The sequence below is a fragment of the Monopterus albus genome, unplaced genomic scaffold (assembly GCF_001952655.1).
Source record: "Monopterus albus unplaced genomic scaffold, M_albus_1.0 scaffold84.1, whole genome shotgun sequence".
NCBI classification, from domain to species: domain Eukaryota; kingdom Metazoa; phylum Chordata; class Actinopteri; order Synbranchiformes; family Synbranchidae; genus Monopterus; species Monopterus albus.
In genome coordinates, this window is record NW_018127964.1 from 1,281,307 (window position 1) to 1,302,418 (window position 21,112).

General features: G+C 41.7%; 1 protein-coding gene across 3 annotated transcripts; it reads right to left on the minus strand.

Annotated features, from left to right (window-relative positions):
* Window positions 1-560: 560 nt before the first annotated feature.
* Window positions 561-18,381, minus strand: cgna (cingulin a). Of its 3 annotated transcripts, XM_020607231.1 has the most exons (21): window positions 18,189-18,381; window positions 17,008-17,144; window positions 11,237-12,134; window positions 11,040-11,131; window positions 10,845-10,914; window positions 10,628-10,723; window positions 9,635-9,756; window positions 9,275-9,386; window positions 8,908-9,120; window positions 8,091-8,239; window positions 7,175-7,295; window positions 6,862-7,074; window positions 6,445-6,666; window positions 6,108-6,356; window positions 5,810-5,980; window positions 5,388-5,549; window positions 4,208-4,381; window positions 3,899-4,017; window positions 3,538-3,646; window positions 3,259-3,422; window positions 561-2,690 (listed from the first exon to the last, which is right to left on the minus strand). In XM_020607231.1, the coding sequence occupies exons 3-21, from the start codon at window positions 12,131-12,133 to the stop codon at window positions 2,555-2,557; spliced, it is 3,591 nt and encodes a 1,196-aa protein (XP_020462887.1). In that variant the 5' UTR covers window position 12,134; window positions 17,008-17,144; window positions 18,189-18,381; the 3' UTR covers window positions 561-2,554. The 3 variants fall into 3 exon arrangements, with proteins under 3 accessions (XP_020462887.1, XP_020462886.1, XP_020462888.1); XM_020607230.1 differs by lacking the exon at window positions 17,008-17,144; XM_020607232.1 differs by lacking the exons at window positions 17,008-17,144; window positions 18,189-18,381 and adding an exon at window positions 12,413-12,432.
* Window positions 18,382-21,112: the final 2,731 nt, after the last annotated feature.

Consider the following 21,112-nt stretch of genomic DNA (forward strand, 5'->3'; position numbering starts at 1 on the left):
CAACTCAGTAGTGAATTCTTGCTGGAGTAGAACTGGTACAGTATGCATTTTGTACAACTACGAACTGCGTAAAATGTCTCTTACCTTCCTCCAACTTGGATATTTTTAATTGAAGTCAAAAAGCATTACAAACAAAGTATGGGGGCAAATTTCACTTAAAGCGTAATAGGAAGAAAGCCAGTAGTATCTGACTCATTCCTGGGCAAATGGGCAAAAAACAAAAAACTGGTTGATGAACATTCAATAATTCCTTATGACATAGATAGTAACTATAGGTCAATTTAATTTAATCATATTGTTTCTAAATTTATAGACAATAGAAAAAAATAAATCAGTGATGTACAGTGACAGTGTGATATTTGTTCCAGTCACCAACTACAGTGTATATCGGCATCTAAACAGTCTAACAAATCAATGAGAAAAAAAAAACGGTAGCAACATTACACTGCAGAAAATGTAATACAATTTTAACACCAATTGTTCAAACCGTTTACAAAAATCATCCAAGAATTTACGTTAAATACACAGACTTTACAAAAATCATTCTGATGAGAAACAAGTGAATTTCCAAATGTTTATAGCAGTTTTAAGGCATCATAATGAAATGTTTCAGTGACTTAATACAACAAAATGCATACAAATTGTGCAACTTCGACAAATTCACTTTCTACCAGACAGACAGAGAAGATAATTTGGCCATTATATTGCTTTAAAAGTGGATAGCCACTTTTATACATCATATTCTGACAAAGCAAAGTCAATTTGTAAGCAGAGCCCTCTCTGCCCTCAAACATAGAAACAAAATCAAAAGTGTTTTTGTTCCAGATACAGTGAATAAAAGCTTATAGGTGGAGCAACAGTAAAACTAATTAGAAACACCATGTTACTGTAAAGTTTCAATCACATTTGTACTATTTAATACTACTTTGGAACTTGTCATCCCTGCAGCCTACGTGTCAAGGGACAGAGGATGGTATTCAAACCTATCTACTGGTACACTCATCACCACATCAGAACATGAGGCCCAGCTACTCTGCTTCAAACTTTTCTGAAATCCGCATATCATCAGAAATGAAAACTGTCACACAGCTGCAGGTTCTGGATCACAGTAACAGAGACATGAAAGAACTGACGAAGGTGTCTGCTACTGATGGGATTCTCTCAACAGGGTGATGCTGGAGTTACAGATAATTAAAGGTTCTGCTACTTGTAGTAGGACTGCCTTTGCTTACGCCACAGTCAGCCAAAGGCAGCACTACAATGCTTAGGCCAGTTTCATTGTAATGCACCAGAAGGAGCTGGAGGCCGGGCTGACCATTACTCTGCCCTGCAGTAACCACCCCTGCAGGACCGGCCCCCCTATCAGCGACATGCAATGCATTCAGCACCGTCTGGTTTTACACATCCAGCATATTCTAATGCTGTTGTGTCAACACGGTCCAGGCAGGCACAGCTGCTATCTGGCCCACCTCAGCACCCGCTATCCTGGTCAACATGTTGAACATATACACCTCCATGGCATTCAGCAGTACTCTTAACATGGGGAGCCAGAGCCTATCATGATCCGAAGCCCACCATCGACTCTGTCCATCTCAACCCTAGTGAATTTGCAAGACTTAAAAGTACCGTTAGAGAACCTCCTCCCTCCAGATGGTACTGAATTCACTTTACTAGATTTTAAAATCCAGAATTGTTAGAATCTGTACCATGTGACAGTGAAGTTTGGTGTCCCACACTATCTTCAGGCAGAGGACAGACCTACTCCATAGTTAAAATACAAAAACACATTTATTTTCAGATTTTCAGTTAATCAAGAATCATTTGCAGTACTTGAACCATTAGATTTCCTCAGGAAAAATTATCTTTCACAAAATCAGCATGAAGATTTTCAGTCAGTTGTGGCTATCATTAATGCACTCGGTGTCATCGTTTGGTCCAAGTCTTCCAGTAGTTCTACTTAACTTTTGTGCATGGTGCAGAATTTGTAGGTTCAGTGAGTGGATGGCTGTGCTACGGAGAAAGCCTAAGTTTAAGATGTAAACTAAATGGACCAGGAAATGATGAGTATTATTTGTTATTCAGTCATAGCCCGACTTAAAACCGTAAGTGCTTGACGCCAGAATCTTACCCCTAAAACGAACTGACACACTGTATTTGTACCAAAAACAAACAAAAAAACAAGAGGTATTTTCTATTTATGCTATTTTTATCCAGCCATAGTGACTGTGTTTTATATGTTGGAATACCTCGTGTAGTGCTATATGTTTGGTGGTATACTATGTGCATAAATTTGATCCAACTGTAGTGTGAGGTACATGTGTGCACACTGTAGCCTGAAGGAAGTTCCTGAAATGAAAAGAATGTTTTGTTTCTTTCCATTCACTTCAGTGTGGAGAATGACTCCCCTGCTAACCTCTATAATATGCAGCTTATTGTATCCAGCCTGCCTTTTGGCGTAGCTTCCAATTTACAAAGCAGATAACCTATACTTCCCTCCATTTTCTTCAAACAGTGCCACATTGTCCCACCCTCTTCCTGTCCCTGAAGTGCTGCTTTAACAGGAGCTGGTCTGCAGGTTGCTCTCAGTGAGGATGGAGGTGATGGCCGAGGGGTCGTACAGGCTGTCGTCATCGTCCGAGCTGAGGGCTGATGAATCCAAAGCTGGGCGCATTGCTGCCTGAGCTTTCCTCCTGCAACACATCATTAGTATAATCCTTCTACACATTAACTGTTGAAACATATTATACTTATCTGTTCATCACTACCCATATTCACAAATTGTAGTGCTGCCAGAGATTTTCAATACAGCCTGCTCAGTCAGGAATAATCAGCCTGAAAGTGATACTGTTCTCCCTCTACTGGCAATATAATGAAACAACATGCATTTCTTTGCTACTAGCAGGAGCACATCTGGGATTTAATTACCCCACTTGTGATAGCACCTCGGCTTTATGCACGCCACACTGTGAAACACTTTGCTCCAGCAAGGCTGTGTGAATTGCTACCAGGTGTATGTGATTCTGAATTATCCTGGTTCACAAGTAATGTCATTTACATGCAGCTTTATTCATTCTGTGACATGAGGAGGAGGGAGAGGGAGCAGTGTCTCTCTCTTACTCACACTCACACCGCTGTGATAATCTGGCTGTCAGAAAGTGTCTTGCATAATTGTTACTAAAAGCTCACACTGAGTAAAAAAATTGGATGAGAGAAAAAAAAACAAAACAAAAACAGAGACAAAGAAAAGGGAATGCTTACTTGAGCTCAGTTTCCAGTGCAGTGACTCTGGCCTGCAGGGCCTCTTTAAGCTCCATCTGTTCCTCCATGTCTCTCTGAGCTTTCCTCCTCAGCCCATCTATCCTTTCCAGCTCTGTCTCTCCTTCATCCACCTGCCTCTTTAGAGCCTTCACTCTTAGAGCAAGCTACAACACAGCATAAGTGTAGTGTAGTGTAGTGTATGTGTTTGATGTACCAAGCAGATGCAGTCTCACTTCTCTGGGTTAAAATATTGACAGAGTAGATGGTGGATGTGTATACCTGGTCTCTCTGTTCAGTGTGCGTTTGTCTCTCCTCATCCAGCATCATGTTGAGCTCTTTAACTTTCCTCTCCAGACGTCGCTGAGACGCCAACACAGAGTTCTTCTCCCTTAACATATACAAGAAAGCACGTCACCTCACTGCTCTCATCAAGCTGCTAAAAGGCAATATGGGAAAGTCTGGTTTTAACTCTATTAATATGAAGCAGAACGATTTGAAAATGTCCCCTTCTGATATGGTGCTAGCTCTCTAATTTCAAATAAAAACCTATACTGGGGTCAACACCAATATATAATAAACTGCTCCTAAGCCAAACTGTATCCATGCAACAATTTTTCCTGTCTGGTGCACTGTACTACACCTTTCCTCGCTATGTAGGCGTTCTTCCAATTCCAGGATCTTGTTTTCCAGCTGGGAGACTCCTGCTGAGGAGCGCGACTGGCCCTCCATGTCAGCAACACGACACCTCAGCTCCTTCAGCTGCAGGGACAGACAGTGCAAACAGCAGGTCAACAATACTCCAAGGGGATGACTAAGTGTTGGACCTGCACCTTCGCTGTATTTAGATTTGAAGTGAAGCTGCAAGTGATAGTGTATTTTGGCAGATTGAAGACTTGAGTGACTGACGATCACAAATGTCAGCAGACACAGATGGGACACGTGCACTTACATGTCTCTCCATGGCATTTTTGTCTAGCTCTAGGTCCTGTTTGGAGGACCTCTCCTGCATGAGCTCAGACCGAAGCTGATCGATCTGGTCTCTGCTCCTGGTCATTCGGTCTGTCATCATCTCCACATTGCTTCTCTCCTCCTCCAGCTCCAACTCCACATGCTTCAGCTTGTCCTGACAGAGACGAGATCAAGTTTATTAGGTGCTTAAAAGGAGACTGTAGATGAATCCCAGTTCCCTTATTTTGATGAAGGATGTCCCATCTCTTCTTATTTCTGCTCCGAGTGAGGTCTGAGGAAGCTGCCTGGAGGAGCCATTAACAGAAGACACGAATGCATCATTTGTGGAAGTCTGTTACAAATGGACACACCCTTTTATTGGAAAGCAGTTTGTGATTGGATGCTTCACATAAAGGATTAGAGGAAAGGACATCTCATGCCAGTTTACACATGCTTCCTTGGTTCCTCTCTCCTTGCAGTTTGGCCTTGCATCGAATAGAGGCAGGACTAAGACGCAAGTGGAATGTGAATGCAATTAGGGGAACTGGGATTCGCCTTTTGTGTACTGGATGTGTCCTCAGTGAGAGACAATTAATGGAGAGTTTGGAATCTTGATCTGTTAAACTTCACACACAACCCAGAGCAGTGTGAGCCTAAGCAAGGCATAAACAGGTCACCCAGCTCATCTTAAATAATACATACTTACAAGTTTTGCTTCCAATTGTTTTTTGCTACATTGCAATTATGAAGGTTGTGTGACCTGTTTATCATCATGATGTTGATCCCTTGTGCTACTTTAAATGCAAGAGGCATTATCACACTTGCTAATCTAAGGGGAGACAGTAAATACTGTAGCAGAGAAACACAGTAAATATACACATATATGAAGTCAATCATCATAATTGGAATATAAGTAAAAAGTACTCTATGATGTCAACCTCTGACAAATATCCAGATTTTTGACAAACTGATGGAGCATACGTCCAGTACACAAGTATAATCCAATAACTTTGTTTAACTTACAGATGAATGAAAGAATTATGTATAAATGTATCCAAACATGTATAGACTATCATACTAACAATGCATGCAGAGCAGAACTGCTGCCAGCTGTAGTCATGGTTAAGTTTCCCAGAGGGTTTATTCTCTCAAACCATGAGGTAAGCAGACGCATATCTTACCTCCAGGATGCGACTCTCCCGGGTTTTCTCATTGTGGCTGTTTTTGCTGGCCTCTAACTCCCCCTCAAGGTGGCGCAATCTGTTGACAAGCAGCTCCTTATCCAGCTGGTGGTTGTCCCTCTCCTCACATACAAGCAGAAGCTCCTTCTTCTGTCGTGAAATCTGGTTAGATTTATCATAATATTAGAAACAGTCACGCCAGACTGAATGTTCATCATGAGACAAATACAGTATGCGTGCGGTTTGCATGAATGCAATCAGTCTTGCATAAATACAACCAGTCAAGCATGCACCATGAATATTATGTGGAACCCACACATGACTATCATAATCACAAACATAAAAACAAGCAGGCGAAGCAAGTGAATACACATGCACACGAATGCTCAAAACATAAACAAACAATCAAAGCACAAACACACTTCTTCTTCCAATCTCCTCAGATTTAACTGGTTTCTGTCTAGCTCAGTCTGAGCGTTGTTTCCGTGACGTTGCAGCTCCTGCATTTCCTTGCGTGCTTTCTCTCTCTGTTCTTCCATCTGAACCCTGAGAGCCTGCACCTCCTCTCTTGAGGATATGGTCAGAGACTCATACTGACAAGGAGACAGGGAAGGAAAGGAGACAAAATGAAAATGAAAATTTTTTTCTAGCTTTGTATTTTCTACTGTTCCAGACCACAGAGGCTTCATCATTTGCAAAGGTATAGAAAGGATCTGTCACCTCTTTGTTGAGTTTCTCCAGATCCCTCTCCTGTTGATGCTTTGTGTCTTCTAGCTGGCTGATGCTTTGTTTGAGTGGCTCCTTGTCTTTCTCTGCATCCTCCAGGCGCAGGCTGAGTTCACAGTTCTCCTGACTTAGTCTGGATGCTTTTCTCTTGGCCTCATCTAGCTCAGATCTCAGCCCTCTCATCTCAGCGTGGAGGACGAGCTCTGCCTCCGAGCTTTCTGTGGCACTGGTCTGCAGCTGAGCCTGAGGAAACCACAGAAGATGTCCGATTAAGCCTCATGTGCCTACTGCTTCCAGGGCAACAACCCTGTTTGTGAGGACGTGATCTCACCTCTAACCGTGAGAGTTTTTCTTTGAGTCGTGTGTTGGCCTCCTCCTGCTCCTGCTGGGCATCTTGGAGAGATTTAAGGTCCATCTGAGCTCTACTGAAACGTGTTTCACTGGCCTCCATTTCCTCCTCAGCCAGTGAGAGTTTCTGTTTGAGCTGGCTAGCTTCATTACGTGCCTCACCAAGCTTCTGCTCCAGCTCTGAAATGATGGTTGGGTCTGGAAGCTACAGGCAGGAAGACAAAGTTAGTCAAAAAAATACAAGAGATTTAAAACCATGTCATCATCATATTCAACATCAAAACTACCATGTACACATTGCTAGCCTGGCAATCAGTTCCATTTATAGCGTTATAACCTCACAAAGATTTATACAATCCCTTTAGGGTTCTGAAACCCTCAACTTTGAGATGAAACCAACCTGTTTGTTTTTCTCCTGCACCTTGGTGAAGTCCTCTTTGGCCCTCTGTAACTGGTTCTTTAACCTGCCAATCTCATACTTTAGTTCTGCCTCTTGGTCGAGGTGAGAATTTTTTAGGGCAATAACCTCCAGGACCTTCCTGTCACACTCGGTCTTGTGCTTCTCCAACTCAGCCTTGGCCCTCTGAAGATCAGCAGTGCAACGCTGGAGCTCCTGAATGGGAATATGATTGGTTTGATCATTAAATTAAACAGATCGGGTCAATCACCTGTGCATCAGCGATTGTGTACAACTGTGAGTGCATTTATTGCACCTGATTAAGATTCTGTGTGTGGCTAGGGTCTGGTATCTCTTGTTTCATGGTGCCCACTTTCTCCTGTAAGACCTTCAGCTCCTCCTCAAACTCCTCTTTTTCCAGGCGAGCTTGCAGGAACCTGAAAAGTGTACATATACATATATGGTCTCAACAAATTATATCATATAGAATTATTTTAAGTACCACTTGATTATCTGATCAGCAGAAGTTGGATTGTAGAGATGAATCATGACTGTAATTTACTTTCACTGAGAAACTGAGCAAATAAGTCATTATTTAACAACAGAAAAAAAAAAATCAAGTTAAAAAATTTGGAAGATATTTATTGTTACACACAGCCTTATAAGACCATCAACACCACCCGTCTTGCATGCATTGTTCAAAATAACTGAATCCACTAGATACAGAAAATTAAAAAATGAAGAAAATGTAAAATGTCAAAATGTCCTCCGCTGAAGCTTTAGACAACTTTTGCTTAGGAGTTGAATTAAATAGTCCACGTTCAGACTGTGGCCCATGTAGGTCAGCGTGGACAGTCTGTATTTGAATACAGAACATGTGGGTTCGGATGGAAACAGTCATAAAGGGATGTGTAGGGCTGCAAGTGTGGATGGCCTTGACGCTACAGCGAGACAGTTGTTAGCCACATCTACAGCTCTGCATATCTAAACACATATGGTGTTCAATTCAAAATGCTATTCTGACTCTCACAGTGTTTCAGGGCTGCTGGGTGGCTCTCTGACAGACAGAAGGAGAAACAATGACCAGATAGAAAGAAAAAGAAGAGATGTACACACATTAGCAGTAAAGCAATGCAAAATTAAATGATGTACAGAGGGTGACGAAATCCATGTAACCCAGGTAATGACGAATACACTGATCAACATGATGTGTGTAAATGTCTGTAACTCACTCTTGTTTAGTTGTTCGAAGTTCGTCTCTGGTGGCATGAAACTGCGCCATCCAATGGCTGCTCTCATCTCTACAGTCCTCCAACTGCTGCTGTAGGGAGCGAACTGATGCATTGACACGCAACCTCTCTGCCTCAATCCCTGCATGAGACTGAAATAGGAGATGGAAGAACTTTGAGCATTTAGCATGATTTAAATGAAAATGATGTTTCTTTCCAGTAAACCAGACACAATTTGTGGTGGAAATACAGCTACACTGTGCAACCTGCATGCAGTTCCTCATCTGCAGATACGATTTTTGTCCTTAGGCTTTATCATCTTTTATTACAGTACTCAAAAGACATTATATTATTCTGTTGATATCAGTTACTAGTTACTGTATATGTAGGTGCTTTCAAAAAATAAGCGGTAAGGAAACTGAAGCGGACCTTGTTTAAAAATTTAAGCCATAAAGTAAATCCACATTTGCTCAGATTCTGCAGCATGGAATTAGATTATAATGGTAAAAAATATCTACAAGCCAGATTAATGTTAGGTGTATCAGAAACATTAACAGATAAGAATTAACCAGTTATGTATACACTGTGAAACGTATTTAACTTTCACAATACCAGATCTGTGAAATAATGTGTGTGTAGCTTGTTTACACTTAGATTTGATCTCTACATGTATCCTGTCAAAATATCTTTCAATGAGACATGATGTTCTCCAAGCTGACTCTTGTAAATCTCTCATTAAGAATTTACTAAAAGCCAAAATGGTACCACACGTTTGCTCAGGAAGTCTTTTGTTGAGTGTTGTTCAGCTGTGGCTGTGTACCTGAGACACCTGCTCCATGCTGCTGCGGAGCTTCTCCATGTCAGCACTGTACTGCTCTCGAAGTGCCTCTATCTCTTTGTCGTGTGTGGCCACCTCTTCCTTCAGAGCTCCTTTCAGAGCTGTCAGCTCCCTCTCCTTCTGCCTTAGTGTCTCCTCCACCTTCTGTTTCAGCTGGCAGACCTCCATTAGCTGTGTCTGACAGGACATCAGGTCCTGTAGACATGGGGAATACACAGTGGTACCTATTGTTCTGCAGTCTAGAGAAGCAATTTAGTCTAGATTTGGGTCTCAGCTCATTAAAAAAAATTGAATAGTGGGGTGAGATCATTTCTCCCGGTATATCTGTGTGGGCATGTTTCTGTGGTACCGTCTTGTTGCCGTTTTCTCTTCTCAGTTCATCCTGAAACTCAGCCAGCTGGTCCTCCATCTCTCTGACCTGTGCCTCTGCACTTTCCCTATCCATACGCAGCTGAGTCAGCCTGCAAGGAAAAAAAAAAGGAGAACATACACATTACTGACTGATTCTTCTAATTCAAATGACTGTGACACACTTGTTTGGGCTTGTGAATAAGATGTAGATGCTGCTTGTTCATGAAACTGTGAGGAGTATGTGCTTGAAAGTGAAGTGGGCTTGTCACGCCACCTCTTACTCCTGACCACAAGACAACCGTACAATGCCCCTTTCCCACTTTCCTCTGGGGATGTGTGTGTACAGTGGTGTTCTCACTCTGATTGTGTTTCATTCAATTCTATTTTCTTCCGGTCCAGCATCTCCTGGAGTTGCACATTTTCATCCAGACAAGACTCTAGCTCAGCTTTCAGGGCAGGATCAGGATTGTTAACAGAGTCCTACACATGAGCAAACATGATGAATAAATGAGAGCAGTGAAACACAAGACATCATGTAGCTCTGGTGGCATAAGCAATGAGCTTTAGCAATGGATTAAAACGGGCTTCCATTTGCCCACCAATCAATATGAATGAAGCATTAAGTTCTTAGGAGCTATTAGAGATTAAGACCTGCCCAACTTCCTTAAGCCAACATATAATGAGTTGTTGAAGTTAGATTGTTGTGTGTGTGCACCTCTGATAAGGCCAGAGGGCTTTAAGGATTAATCTGAAGCACACTCCAATGAACCCCCAGCCCTCCTGGTTACATTACTTAAAAAGAAATTAAAACTCTGAGGCTAGTTTCTTTTTTTCAACCAACCAACACCTACTTTGTTCATTTGATACATGGTGCTCTCATGTCGAGGAGACTTGGATGAGTGTTTACGTACAGCACTGGATGTGCTCCATGTAATCAGAGCTTAGTTAAGGTGGCAGATTACTCTCTGAACGTCCTGTGGTGGCAGTCAGTTCTAATCAGTATATCCCAATATTTATGAGGGCTGGGTGGCTCATCCAAGGCACACAAACTACAGTAACAACTTAAAAACTCTTAATACACATCCTTAATATGTTGTTTCCCTCCACCTTAGGTTGGGCATTGCAGACTGACTCCTTAACTAATATGGGTTTTGAAGCTAAAAAAGAAAGAAGAGACTCAGGGGAAATACAATCTATATTCTGGGCACACACTGGAAGCTATTTATAGTAAGATTTTTATTGTGTTGTATCCACTAGAAAAGAGTATAAATAAGGAAACATTTCAGCTGCACTGGACGTGTTAATGGTATAAAACTCTCTATGCCTTTATCTTAATTCCTGCTTTAATTACCCTTCTTGAATCCTGCAGGGCAGTTTGTAGTTCAGCCATCTTTCTCTCAAGCTCCCTCTTCTCTCTCATCCACTGTTCTCTAGGGATTTCTTTGAGCTGAAGCAAAAGGTGTTAGAGTACACATAAGCAGTTTGCTCATACTATTTCTTTATCTGACATTTAAACCAGTGCAAAAACAAGCCCTCCACAGAATTCAATATTTTCAAAAAGGGCAAACCTTCATATTCTGAATCTTCTGAAAGATGAGCTTGACTTTGTGCTTGATGATAACATCACTGTCGTTAGTTCTGAAGGAAGGGGGGAAAAAAAATGAAGATTAACTACTTAACATTATTAACATTTCACTGTGACACAAGTTTAAAGAACAGTCAGTCCAGTAACAGGAAAATAACAATGACATGGAGGTCCGTACCCTTGTCTCAGGATGTTGTATATTGTCTGCATGACCTGCTCGTCCTCACTGTTTACCTCTGCACTCTGGTCCAACAAAAGGTCAGGGGTCACCTTAAGACAGAGAGATCGGAAACAGATACAAAAACTACTTTAGTGATGTCGCATACTCACTGAAAATGAGCTGTAATGCCCAAGTAGAAAAGCTCCCATTCTTACTTGTGCCTCAGTAAGACTGGCCTGCGGTGTCTCCACAGTAGCATATCTCCCTGGTGAAGTCCACTGAGAAGCAGAGTGTCCAGGAAATTTGGTGACGGTGGCCTGGCTGCGTCCAAAAGTGTTGCAAGTTGAGGGCGTGGGTGAGGTATAGGGGTTGGTGAGGAGAGGAGATTCAGCTCTGGGATCTTGTTGAGCAGGAGGAAGGCCTCTTTGCTGGACCCCAGTGTTAACATCAAACTTGTTTACTAGTCTGCTGACAGATGTCTGTCTCTGATTAGAGTGAAGCTCACTTGTTTGTTGAGGAGGGTCAGGACTGGACTGGCTGCCCCTCAATGACCCCTGCGACTCACTGAGCCCTGCTTTATATGAACCATCCCACATATCTCTTCCCATGTTCCCCTCTCTGCCACTGACACGCCGAGTGTGCTCTCTCTCCCCTCTTACTCCTAATCCTCCATCCAGGTTCCCATAACTACCAGACTTCCCGTCCCCTGGAGGCCTAGACATCTGAAAATCCTCATGGCCTACCCCTCCCTCTCCATCCCTTTCTAGTAGTGACCCATGGGATTGGGCGCGGCGTAGTGCCCCTCCCTGCCCTCCTCCGCCTCCCACATATGCCCTCTGTGTTCTGGGCTCTTCCTTCTCTCTCCTCCGAGGAAGGCTACTGTAGCCAGAAGGGTATTGGGTCCTGAGCTGGACTCCATACGAGTCTCCTTTCTCTCCATCCTTCAGGAACACATACGGCTGGCCAGCAATATCCTGCACTCTGATAGCCACACCATATTTGGAGGTGGTCTTGGTCTTGGGCTTGGGCTGGGATCCAGGCTGCCCCCCACCAGTGTCACCGAGGTTATTGATGAAGCGGATCTGGAGGCCGCAGTCCACTGGCGCGCTCATCCTGGTAACACAGCAGAAATCAGGGTAAGAGCACATGATGCATCAGACTTTCAGGTTACATATTAGCTTTAGTCTCAAAATATCATATCCAAACTAGTAAACATCTAAACCAAGGTGCTGGAGGTTCTGTTCTGTCATGTAACAACATGAGGTACAAGAAGTGACAATCAGTACTAGACTGACAAAGCAGTCAATACAACGTATCAGCTGATATTAGGTTATCGCAGATATACTGGCTCTGGTGTACAGAATATGGGAGCAGATAAGAAACTGCAGTACCGTGGGCAGCTGTGGCTCAGTCAGTAGAGTGGGCCGTCTCCTAACTGAAAGTTTGGTAGTTCAATTCCCGGCTTCTGCAGCTCACATGTCAGAGTGTCCTTGAGCAAGACGGTGAACTCCCACTTGCTCCGTGTGATATTGCTGGTATGTGAATGAGTGAGTGTAAATGGGCGAATGGCCAAATAGTGTGAAAGCGCTTTGAGTGTGCTGTAATGCATAGAAAGGTACTATACAATTATAAGATCATTAAGAACTGAGGCAATTTAGAAACCATGTCATAGTTTGTCCACCAAACCGACAAGTTCACTTTTTCAAAGTCCTGTAAAATGTCCCACTCAGTATGTATTGTCATCATAATTCTTTAATCTAAAACAAATTTTAAAGAGCCCATGGCATGCTTTTCCTTGTTTTTTTACTTATTACAATGATGAATCATCATAGACGCAACCCAAAGCTCAAAAAATAAAGTGTACGTACTGTATGTTCTAGTACTTCTATGTAGAAGCAACTCAGTTTCAACAAGTCTTGCAAACTCTCACTCATGAGACTTTTTTCTAACAAAATTAAGTATTACGCGATAATTTAAGGATTTCCTTGATCAAAATCTCCAGGCAGTTGCACATTCATGTCAGCTTGCCTGACATCCACCTGTGCCATTGTAAAAGAGGAATTTTTCAACTGTGTGTGGTTTTGTGGATATATTTTACCTCCTCCTGCTGCACTGTGGATATGGAGAAAAATGCAGGGCCTGAGGTTACTGCATATTCAAGAATGTCCCTGTACATGGACCCGCTGTTTTACATGACCGGGTCTAACCTACAAGCAGCCAGCCAGTTAAGCCCCCATGGTGCTGAATGATCAGCTCATCAACACTTTGGGGCTGTATGTGGTCATGTGAGGGAAGACACAGCAACCACTGGTTGGATTTACCAACCTGGGACCTACTTGAAATTGAGTGATGTTTCCACTACTCGGTGGGACTTAATAGTTAAAAAAAAAACAAAAAAAACTGCTGCTCCTCCACATCGAGAGGAGACAGCTGAGGTGGCTCGGGCATCTGTTTTGGAAGCCGCCTGGGCGCCTTCCTGGGGAGGTGTTCCAGGCATGTCCCACCGGGAGGAGGCCCTGGGGAAGACCTAGGACACACTGGAGGGACTATGTCTCTCGGCTGGCCTGGGAACGCCTCAGCATTCCCCCGGAGGAGCTGGAGGAAGTGTCTGGAGAGAGGGAAGTCTGGGCATCTTTGCTTAGACTGCTGACCCCGCAACCCGGTCTCGGATAAGAGGAAGAAGATGGATGGATAGATAAGAAAAAAAAAAAAAAACACGTTGCATGTCTACTAATGATTTGTTTCTGTAAAGTTATAAAGAATTGTTGTAAGGCTGGAGAAGTTACTATGTCTGCATTATGCCAGTTAATATATGGGCTTTCTCAATTACCCACTTTGTTTAGAGTGTTACATGTCTCTCTTCATTGGTACATATACACTTGTTTACCTATCTATGGAGGATAAATTCAAATTAATTAATGCTGTTGAAGTTCATCGTGTCTGCCGTCCACTTTCAATTCAACACCAGCAGCAGGAGTTGCATGTGTTCATGAACTATACTCTCGTTTTTAGGAAGAGGCTATCTGGTTTTATCGTTGTGAAATAATTACAGACTATTTGGCGTTATGATGAATGGTACCCAAGATTAAACATTAAATGGCTGGAAATGAGCATGCCATGGCCTCTTTAAAGAGCCTGTATCAAGATTGTCGATGTGCTTATGTTTAAAAACTGCTATCAGCCAATGGACTGTTATTGAATTTTTTAAACATGCATATATCCATATTATTATCGGCCACAAAAAAATCCAGTGTAGTCACAATAAAAGGCTCTGGAATGCAGAGAACAAAATACTGCTACAATACAGTCAATAGCCAGGTTAACAACAAGTTCAACACAATTCCTCAATACAGAAACTCAAACAAATAGTACCTAGACACTCATTAGCAAGTAACCTGAAGTGTCAGATCTTGTTAGACTCAGAGATACAGCCTTGCTTTGAACAAATACAGCGACATAGATTTACAGGAAGTTACACTTAGTTTCTGCTTGTGTGGACCATGCCCTCAGTGCACTCCATTAGCCATTAACCTGAGTACACACCCACATATCATTTTCCCCCTTGTAAAGGCCAGCTAAGCCTTTCTCAACTTTTGGAAGCTTCCCAGCCAGACACCAGAAGCGAATTCCCTCAACACTGCTTTGGCAACTCAAAATCAAATGGATGCATAGCAACCATGACCTTTTTCATTCTTTCACGCTACAATTTCTCTGTTTTTTTTTTTGTTTGTTTGTTCCCGATAGCATTTGAATATTTCTAATCCTCTTCCACTTCAATTGCTCATTCTTAATTTCAAAGTCTAGCTATAAGTCACAGCCAACCTTATCTGATTCTTTAAAAGTACTGAACATCCGTGTTACATGAACTGACTATTGGGTCACAAATTAAGAACCCATTCCTGTGTCATTACAATGGTATGGCTCATTAAACCCACTTTAAACCTATTAAAACACCCCCTCCTGACCTCCTCTGTGCTTTTCATTTCTTCTCAACAGTTTTTCAAGGTGAGAGACGGGAGGTGGGTTGACAGCAAGGGAGGGTGAAGTGAGACGGAACGAAATAAAACACACCCTACTCTTATCAGTGCCTTGTGTGATAAAATCCAGAGTCGAGCTGTTCCTGCGATCACTCCCACACACAAAGGACAACAAACGTTACCATCAAACAGATAACTGTTCCACATTGACACATACACATGCTTTTATTTTTCCCTACAGACTTTGGAAGCTGTGTGACACAGCCCAGAACAGCCAAGTCATTCTGAGAGCGAGAGAGAGCAAAGAGATACATCTTGACTATGATGGCGAATGCAAATATACAGAACAACTTCAGAGCAAGAAGAGCTCAAGGTGGAGCAGGGTGGAATGGAGCAACATCATATAAATGATGTCTGAAGGTATCTGGGTGCTTGTAGTGCAGAAGCATTGTACACACACAGACCTGTTCATAAGGCATGCACAGTTAGGTCGACCCCCCCACCGCACCCTCTGAGAGCCACAAAGGAAGCACCATGTCACAACACATTTGTGAAGTCGGGCATGAAGTCTGCAGCCCACTGTCCCTACAAGGTCAAGCAAACATTTCACGTGCTGATAACTGGACAAGACAGATATCATCTGCAGACTCTATGAGTGGCCCCAACTAACTTACAGAAAAGCAACTGCAAAGTCAAACTAAAGTTTTAATATCTTTTAGTCTGCATTTCTTCATCACAAGAGAAGAAGACACTGTCAGCTCCAGGAGAAACAGAGGTGAGGGGGAACCCATCCTATTGTCCAGCTGATCTGGGGCAGAAAATCAGGTTGACAATTCTGAGAATGCCAGAACTAGCGCTGTGCTCTTTGGCTCACCCCCTTACATTGACTATAATTAAAAATTTGTTTCAACAATGACATTTTTTTGTCCCAGTACACCCTCCCTTTTAGTTGCCTGTCAAAAACTGTTTCTTTCCACAACTCTCTACACTGATGTTAGGACATTGTTTAATGTCTTCTATAATTCATTTGGGTATATACTGTCTGTGCTGTGGAGTTAATATGCCACACACCTAATGTTATTTATTGTATTGCTCTGTATCCTTCAGAGCTGCTATGCTGAAGAAGATGTAGTTGCAACCATTTAAATAATTCATTAATGATGCAAATAATCTTAAATTGCAGCTTTTGTATTCCTTTTAACTGGCTATATGCTGCCGAATCCAAAAACACTGGCTCCAAACCAAAGCAAAGGTCTCTAGCCCACACATGTATCATTAATAGCATGTGACAGACCAACTTCTTCAGGCTTGCTTGGCCAAACAAGAGTGTTTGTCTGGTGCCATCTGATTCTGCCGCCTGATGCGATACCCTGCAGTTTCGCTGACAAGACCCCAGCCTCTGACCTCAAACCGATTTCTTGCTCAGTAAATGGAATTGGAGCTGCTTCCCTGTTAAGAACCAACCACTGGAACATATGATTAGGAGATTACAGAGGGTGTGGAGAGAAATGAAACAACAGAGATGTGTGGAGTCATGAAAGTGCCTCTGTTGGTTCACTGAGTCATCAAGGTTCATGCGATTTGATCACCTCTGACCTGGCCTTAAACCTGATACAGCTAGAGATAGCAGCAAATGCTGAAGATTATCTGAGTCAAAACTTATGCATAGGCCTGCAATTTTGTATGTGTTGTGTTTAATATAGCGCTAGATGCACTTTTTCCCCATACATGAATATATTTGAGCGCTGAATGTTACCTTGGTCTGTGGCAAATTATCAACTTAAAAAAATAATCAATCATGAAAATAATCATTAGCTGCAGCTCTAGTTGACTGAAAAATCGACTAATCAACTGACTGTTTCAGCACCAGTTTACAGCCTCTTATAAAGGCAAGCCTGCTGTAAAACAATATTTTGCCACTATTCATCCAGGTGAATCATTAAAGGAACAAACTAGAAAACAGAAACATTACAGTGTAAATGCCAATGCTGGATAGAACTGTAGCTTACTCCTTCTCTGTCCTTAAGGAGCAAGCGGCCACTCGGTCCTCACAGTATTCCTCTTGCTCTTGACATAAAACCAGGCCCTCATCCTCTCTCCAGCGCTCATCCTCTCTCTCCAAACTTGCCACTGCTCGTCTTTCACACTACAACAAACAGCCATTTATTCCTCTTTTCAAATCTAGAGGAATCCATTGGCATAACAAAGCGGGGCTTCAGTGTTACCAAATAGTACACAAATTACACCATATTAGGAGCATATATATATTTACAGCGCTCCCTTCGACCACATTCCAGGCACTTATTTCTCTTTGGCCTTCTCATTTACACTCACTGAGTGTATGTGTGAGTGTGAGAGAGATAAAGAGAATGCTTATGGGATTTTATCTGAACACTTGAGTGTTTGTACTTCAAGACTGGAGAAACCTTTAAGAATTACTACCACCAGATTTTTGCTATGCTCACTCTGAAAATAAAGCCACATCTGATGTGCTGCAGGTTTGCTGGTATAATTACAGAGTTTTAGCACCTCAAAACTATAATTTACAGTTCGTTCTTGCCTGTGGCACCAGCTTTATTTGCCTCCAGCTTTAATCTAGAACACCCTTTCTGTAATGTTATAGTACTTACAAAACTGCTCTACGAAATTTGCAACAAGTGTTTCTAGTGAATACATATCAGGCTGTTTTATTACTGTGTTGCCAAGATTCAAGGCCAAGTATGTGAAATATAGTTACATTCAAAGACTGTGTATGTGTCTCAGTGTATCCAATGACAAATCCCCCTGGAATCACAGGGCAGAGACACAGTTTATGTCATACCTGAAACTCCTGTACTATTACATTTGTATATTTTGGGAGTATTCACGTGCAGTCAGCCCGACAGTATTTATAACTTTAACAAACATTTGCAGACATGTCTCACATACTGTATATTTCACACAACAGGCATATTGAAGTATCCTGAAGAAACGTTAGCTTGGAGCACTGGAAATACAGCGAGCCTTTCTGTCGACCCATCAAACTACAGTAATGTTAGCTACCAAGCGGCGAACAGAAAGTGACACAATGTTATGAGAAACTGTTACAGAACTAACCTGGACAAAGAAACAAGCATCAGTCAGAAAACATTTTCAAAGCACATAACAGTCTGTCTGGCTATGTGAAGTACAAGTCCAAACGTAAAGTTACCTCTTTCGTAAAGTTATTCCTTAGCACCTCTTTGAAGGTTCAACCCCTATTTCGATGACATTTCAAATATATTCACTGTCATCCATCAAAGTCCACACAGAGAGGCGGATGTAAAAAAAAAACAAAAACAAATAAAAACCCACCGCCACGCAAAGTGCCACAGCAACTACTTAATTATACTGCAAGGACAACCTGTTACCTTTTGTCGGGAATGTAAGTGTCCCGCCCATGTTAGCTGGACAGAGCACTGTGATTGGACTATCGCGATGTTATAGGCAGGACTATTTATATCAACTACGTTAGCTATTGGTGAGATTTCTTTGTCAATCATTCATTATGCTGGATCATTTTGTGGCATTTGTGGAGAAACTATAATCCACAGTTAGTTCTTGCCTGTTACCGGTTTCACTGTTCATGCACGTAGCTGGGGAGGGAAATTATATAGAAACACCTCTAAGTATAATGTAGTCCAGTACAACACCACCTTTAACTATGACCTTAAAAATAATACAAACATATAATGAATGTATACATTTATGATAATCTCACCAAAAACTGAAACATTTTGAGCTTCATAAACACAGACATTAACACTTTGTTGTTCACAAGATGGAATGCAACCTGATTAGACCTCCAGTCAGGTGGAAACCCGGTCGAGCTCTGCTAGTAATTAACTGTAGAGCTGAAACAACTACGTGATAGCTATGCATTCACCAAAAACAAATAAAATAAAATAATACTAAATAAAATAAAATACAATTCAGGGTTTGCTTCCGCGTTGTGCGGCCCACTACACATGCGCATTTGTGTCGTTCCGGTACCTGCCGGGCAAGTGTGAGCGAGCTTAGCGCGTTCTGGACACGGAACAGCTCGTTCATGAATGTTACGGTAGTATTAGTGAGTTTATGAGTTGTATTTCTGCATGTAACAGCAATAGTTTGACGAATAAATGTATTGTTCTCCAGTTTGTGGTTCATTATGTGTAACTTGTGTATACAGATTATACAGGTCTCTATTATTAAGTACTCTATTTTTATTCCTATTTATCTCACAATGAGCATTCCTTTGTTTGTCTGCATTGTTTACTGCCTATTTAGACTGCTTATTTTGCATCGTTTGCACTGCTAGTGGCTTGTTAATACTGCTTATTTTGTTATATCACACAGCCTTATGCTGGTTTACTATTTACTTTCCACGTGCATGGGGATATGTACTTACACGTTGAGAGCCTATGCTTTCTCTGGTTGGTAATAGGCGACAGATAATTTTGGATAGTCTTTCATAACTTTATATCAGTTTGCATATGTCAGTTATTACTATTAAATTTATAATACATATATTGGTGAAGCTCCTTTATTTGTGACTACTGTAACATAAATCACATACCATAATCTGTTATAGCAAAGTAAATATATTCTGTTAACATCAATGTGTTATGATGCACACACATTGAGTGAAATACATTGCAGGAAATGTGAGTACACCACGGAACATTTGGCCATAATCTAACAATCTAACAAATTAAAATGCTGAAGATGAATATGATAGTTTTTCAAATGAAAGATTAGTCTTAGTGGATGTGTTTCTAGTGTGTTAGCTCTCATATTGTACTTTTGACTATGCACTAATTCAATTCAGTTCAATTTTATTTGTATAGCGCCAAATCACAACAAAAGTCATCTCAGGACACTTTACAAAGTAAGGTCTAGAGCTTACTATTATTATTAGAATAGAGGAAAAACCCAACTAATCCCCCTTGAAAAAGCACTTGGTGACAGCAGGGAGGAAAAACTCCCTAATTCTTTAAGGCTGCATGGTGACATGAGCTGTAATGCCTGGAGACTGGAAAAAAATAAACCCAGAATTTTATGGTTACTTTAAAGTCGTGTTATTAAGATTGTGACAACTCCTGTGGGTACTATCAGAAGCTCTGCAAACTGGTACCTTCATGTTTTATAAAAACATGAAGGTAAGATTAACATCTTAATCTATATTGGCTTTATGGAAATATAAGTATACACTGTGGCAGTAAAACAATCTTAAACAGATAAAGCAGCAGGAACCTAATGTTAAAGATGATATTTACTAACAATGTATTTCTACTAAAGGAAAAATGACCAGGAGAAGTTAACATTCAAGAAATGATTAGTTTCATGATGCATGTTTGTTTCTAACAAAGAAATACACTATCAGATTTTGAAGGAGTTTGGGGACTTTGTACACAGGTCATTAATGTTACACGTGGCCAAAGCAGAGACATGACAGCTAACAGCAGCCTAATTTTACAAATGTTTATTGCCACAAATCCAACTTAATATATTACTGCTATGACCTAACCAGATGATGGTACATTTAAGTTAGTGCAGCTTGAGTTATTCACATGAGGCAGTGATATCACGCTGATCTTCATCAACTGATAATAGTATTTCGAGAAAATAGGCTCGTCTTTTATATTTAGCAACATGATGTTATGATTGCTCATACACGGGAAAGTGAGTGAGTAAAAGAAAGGCGGATCCAGATGGCTGACTTCAGTGCAAGCAGTGATTTATTCTGTACAGTGCAGTGAATGGCAAAAACAGGCAGGCGTAGATGAACTGAATAATCCGGGTGTTGATCAGCAGCAGAATGACAGTTCAGTGATGAGGTAATGGAGCAGGCCGAGCTGCATCGCTGGGGTCACTCCTGAGCTGGTCGGTGGGAAGTGAAGGTTACTGAGGGGATAAAAAGCAGGAGTTTATACAGATGGTAACTGGTGACTGTGCATCGACCTGACTGGGGTAGACTGGAAGGGTTGCGTGGAGCCAAGGTCCGGAGGTAGTAGTCCGTGGAGGAAGAAGACGGCATGGGAGGTAGTGATGTTCCCTCTGATACCGAGGCTCCGAAGCTTGCTTCAAACTCGGAAGGATATTTTTCTGAAGCAC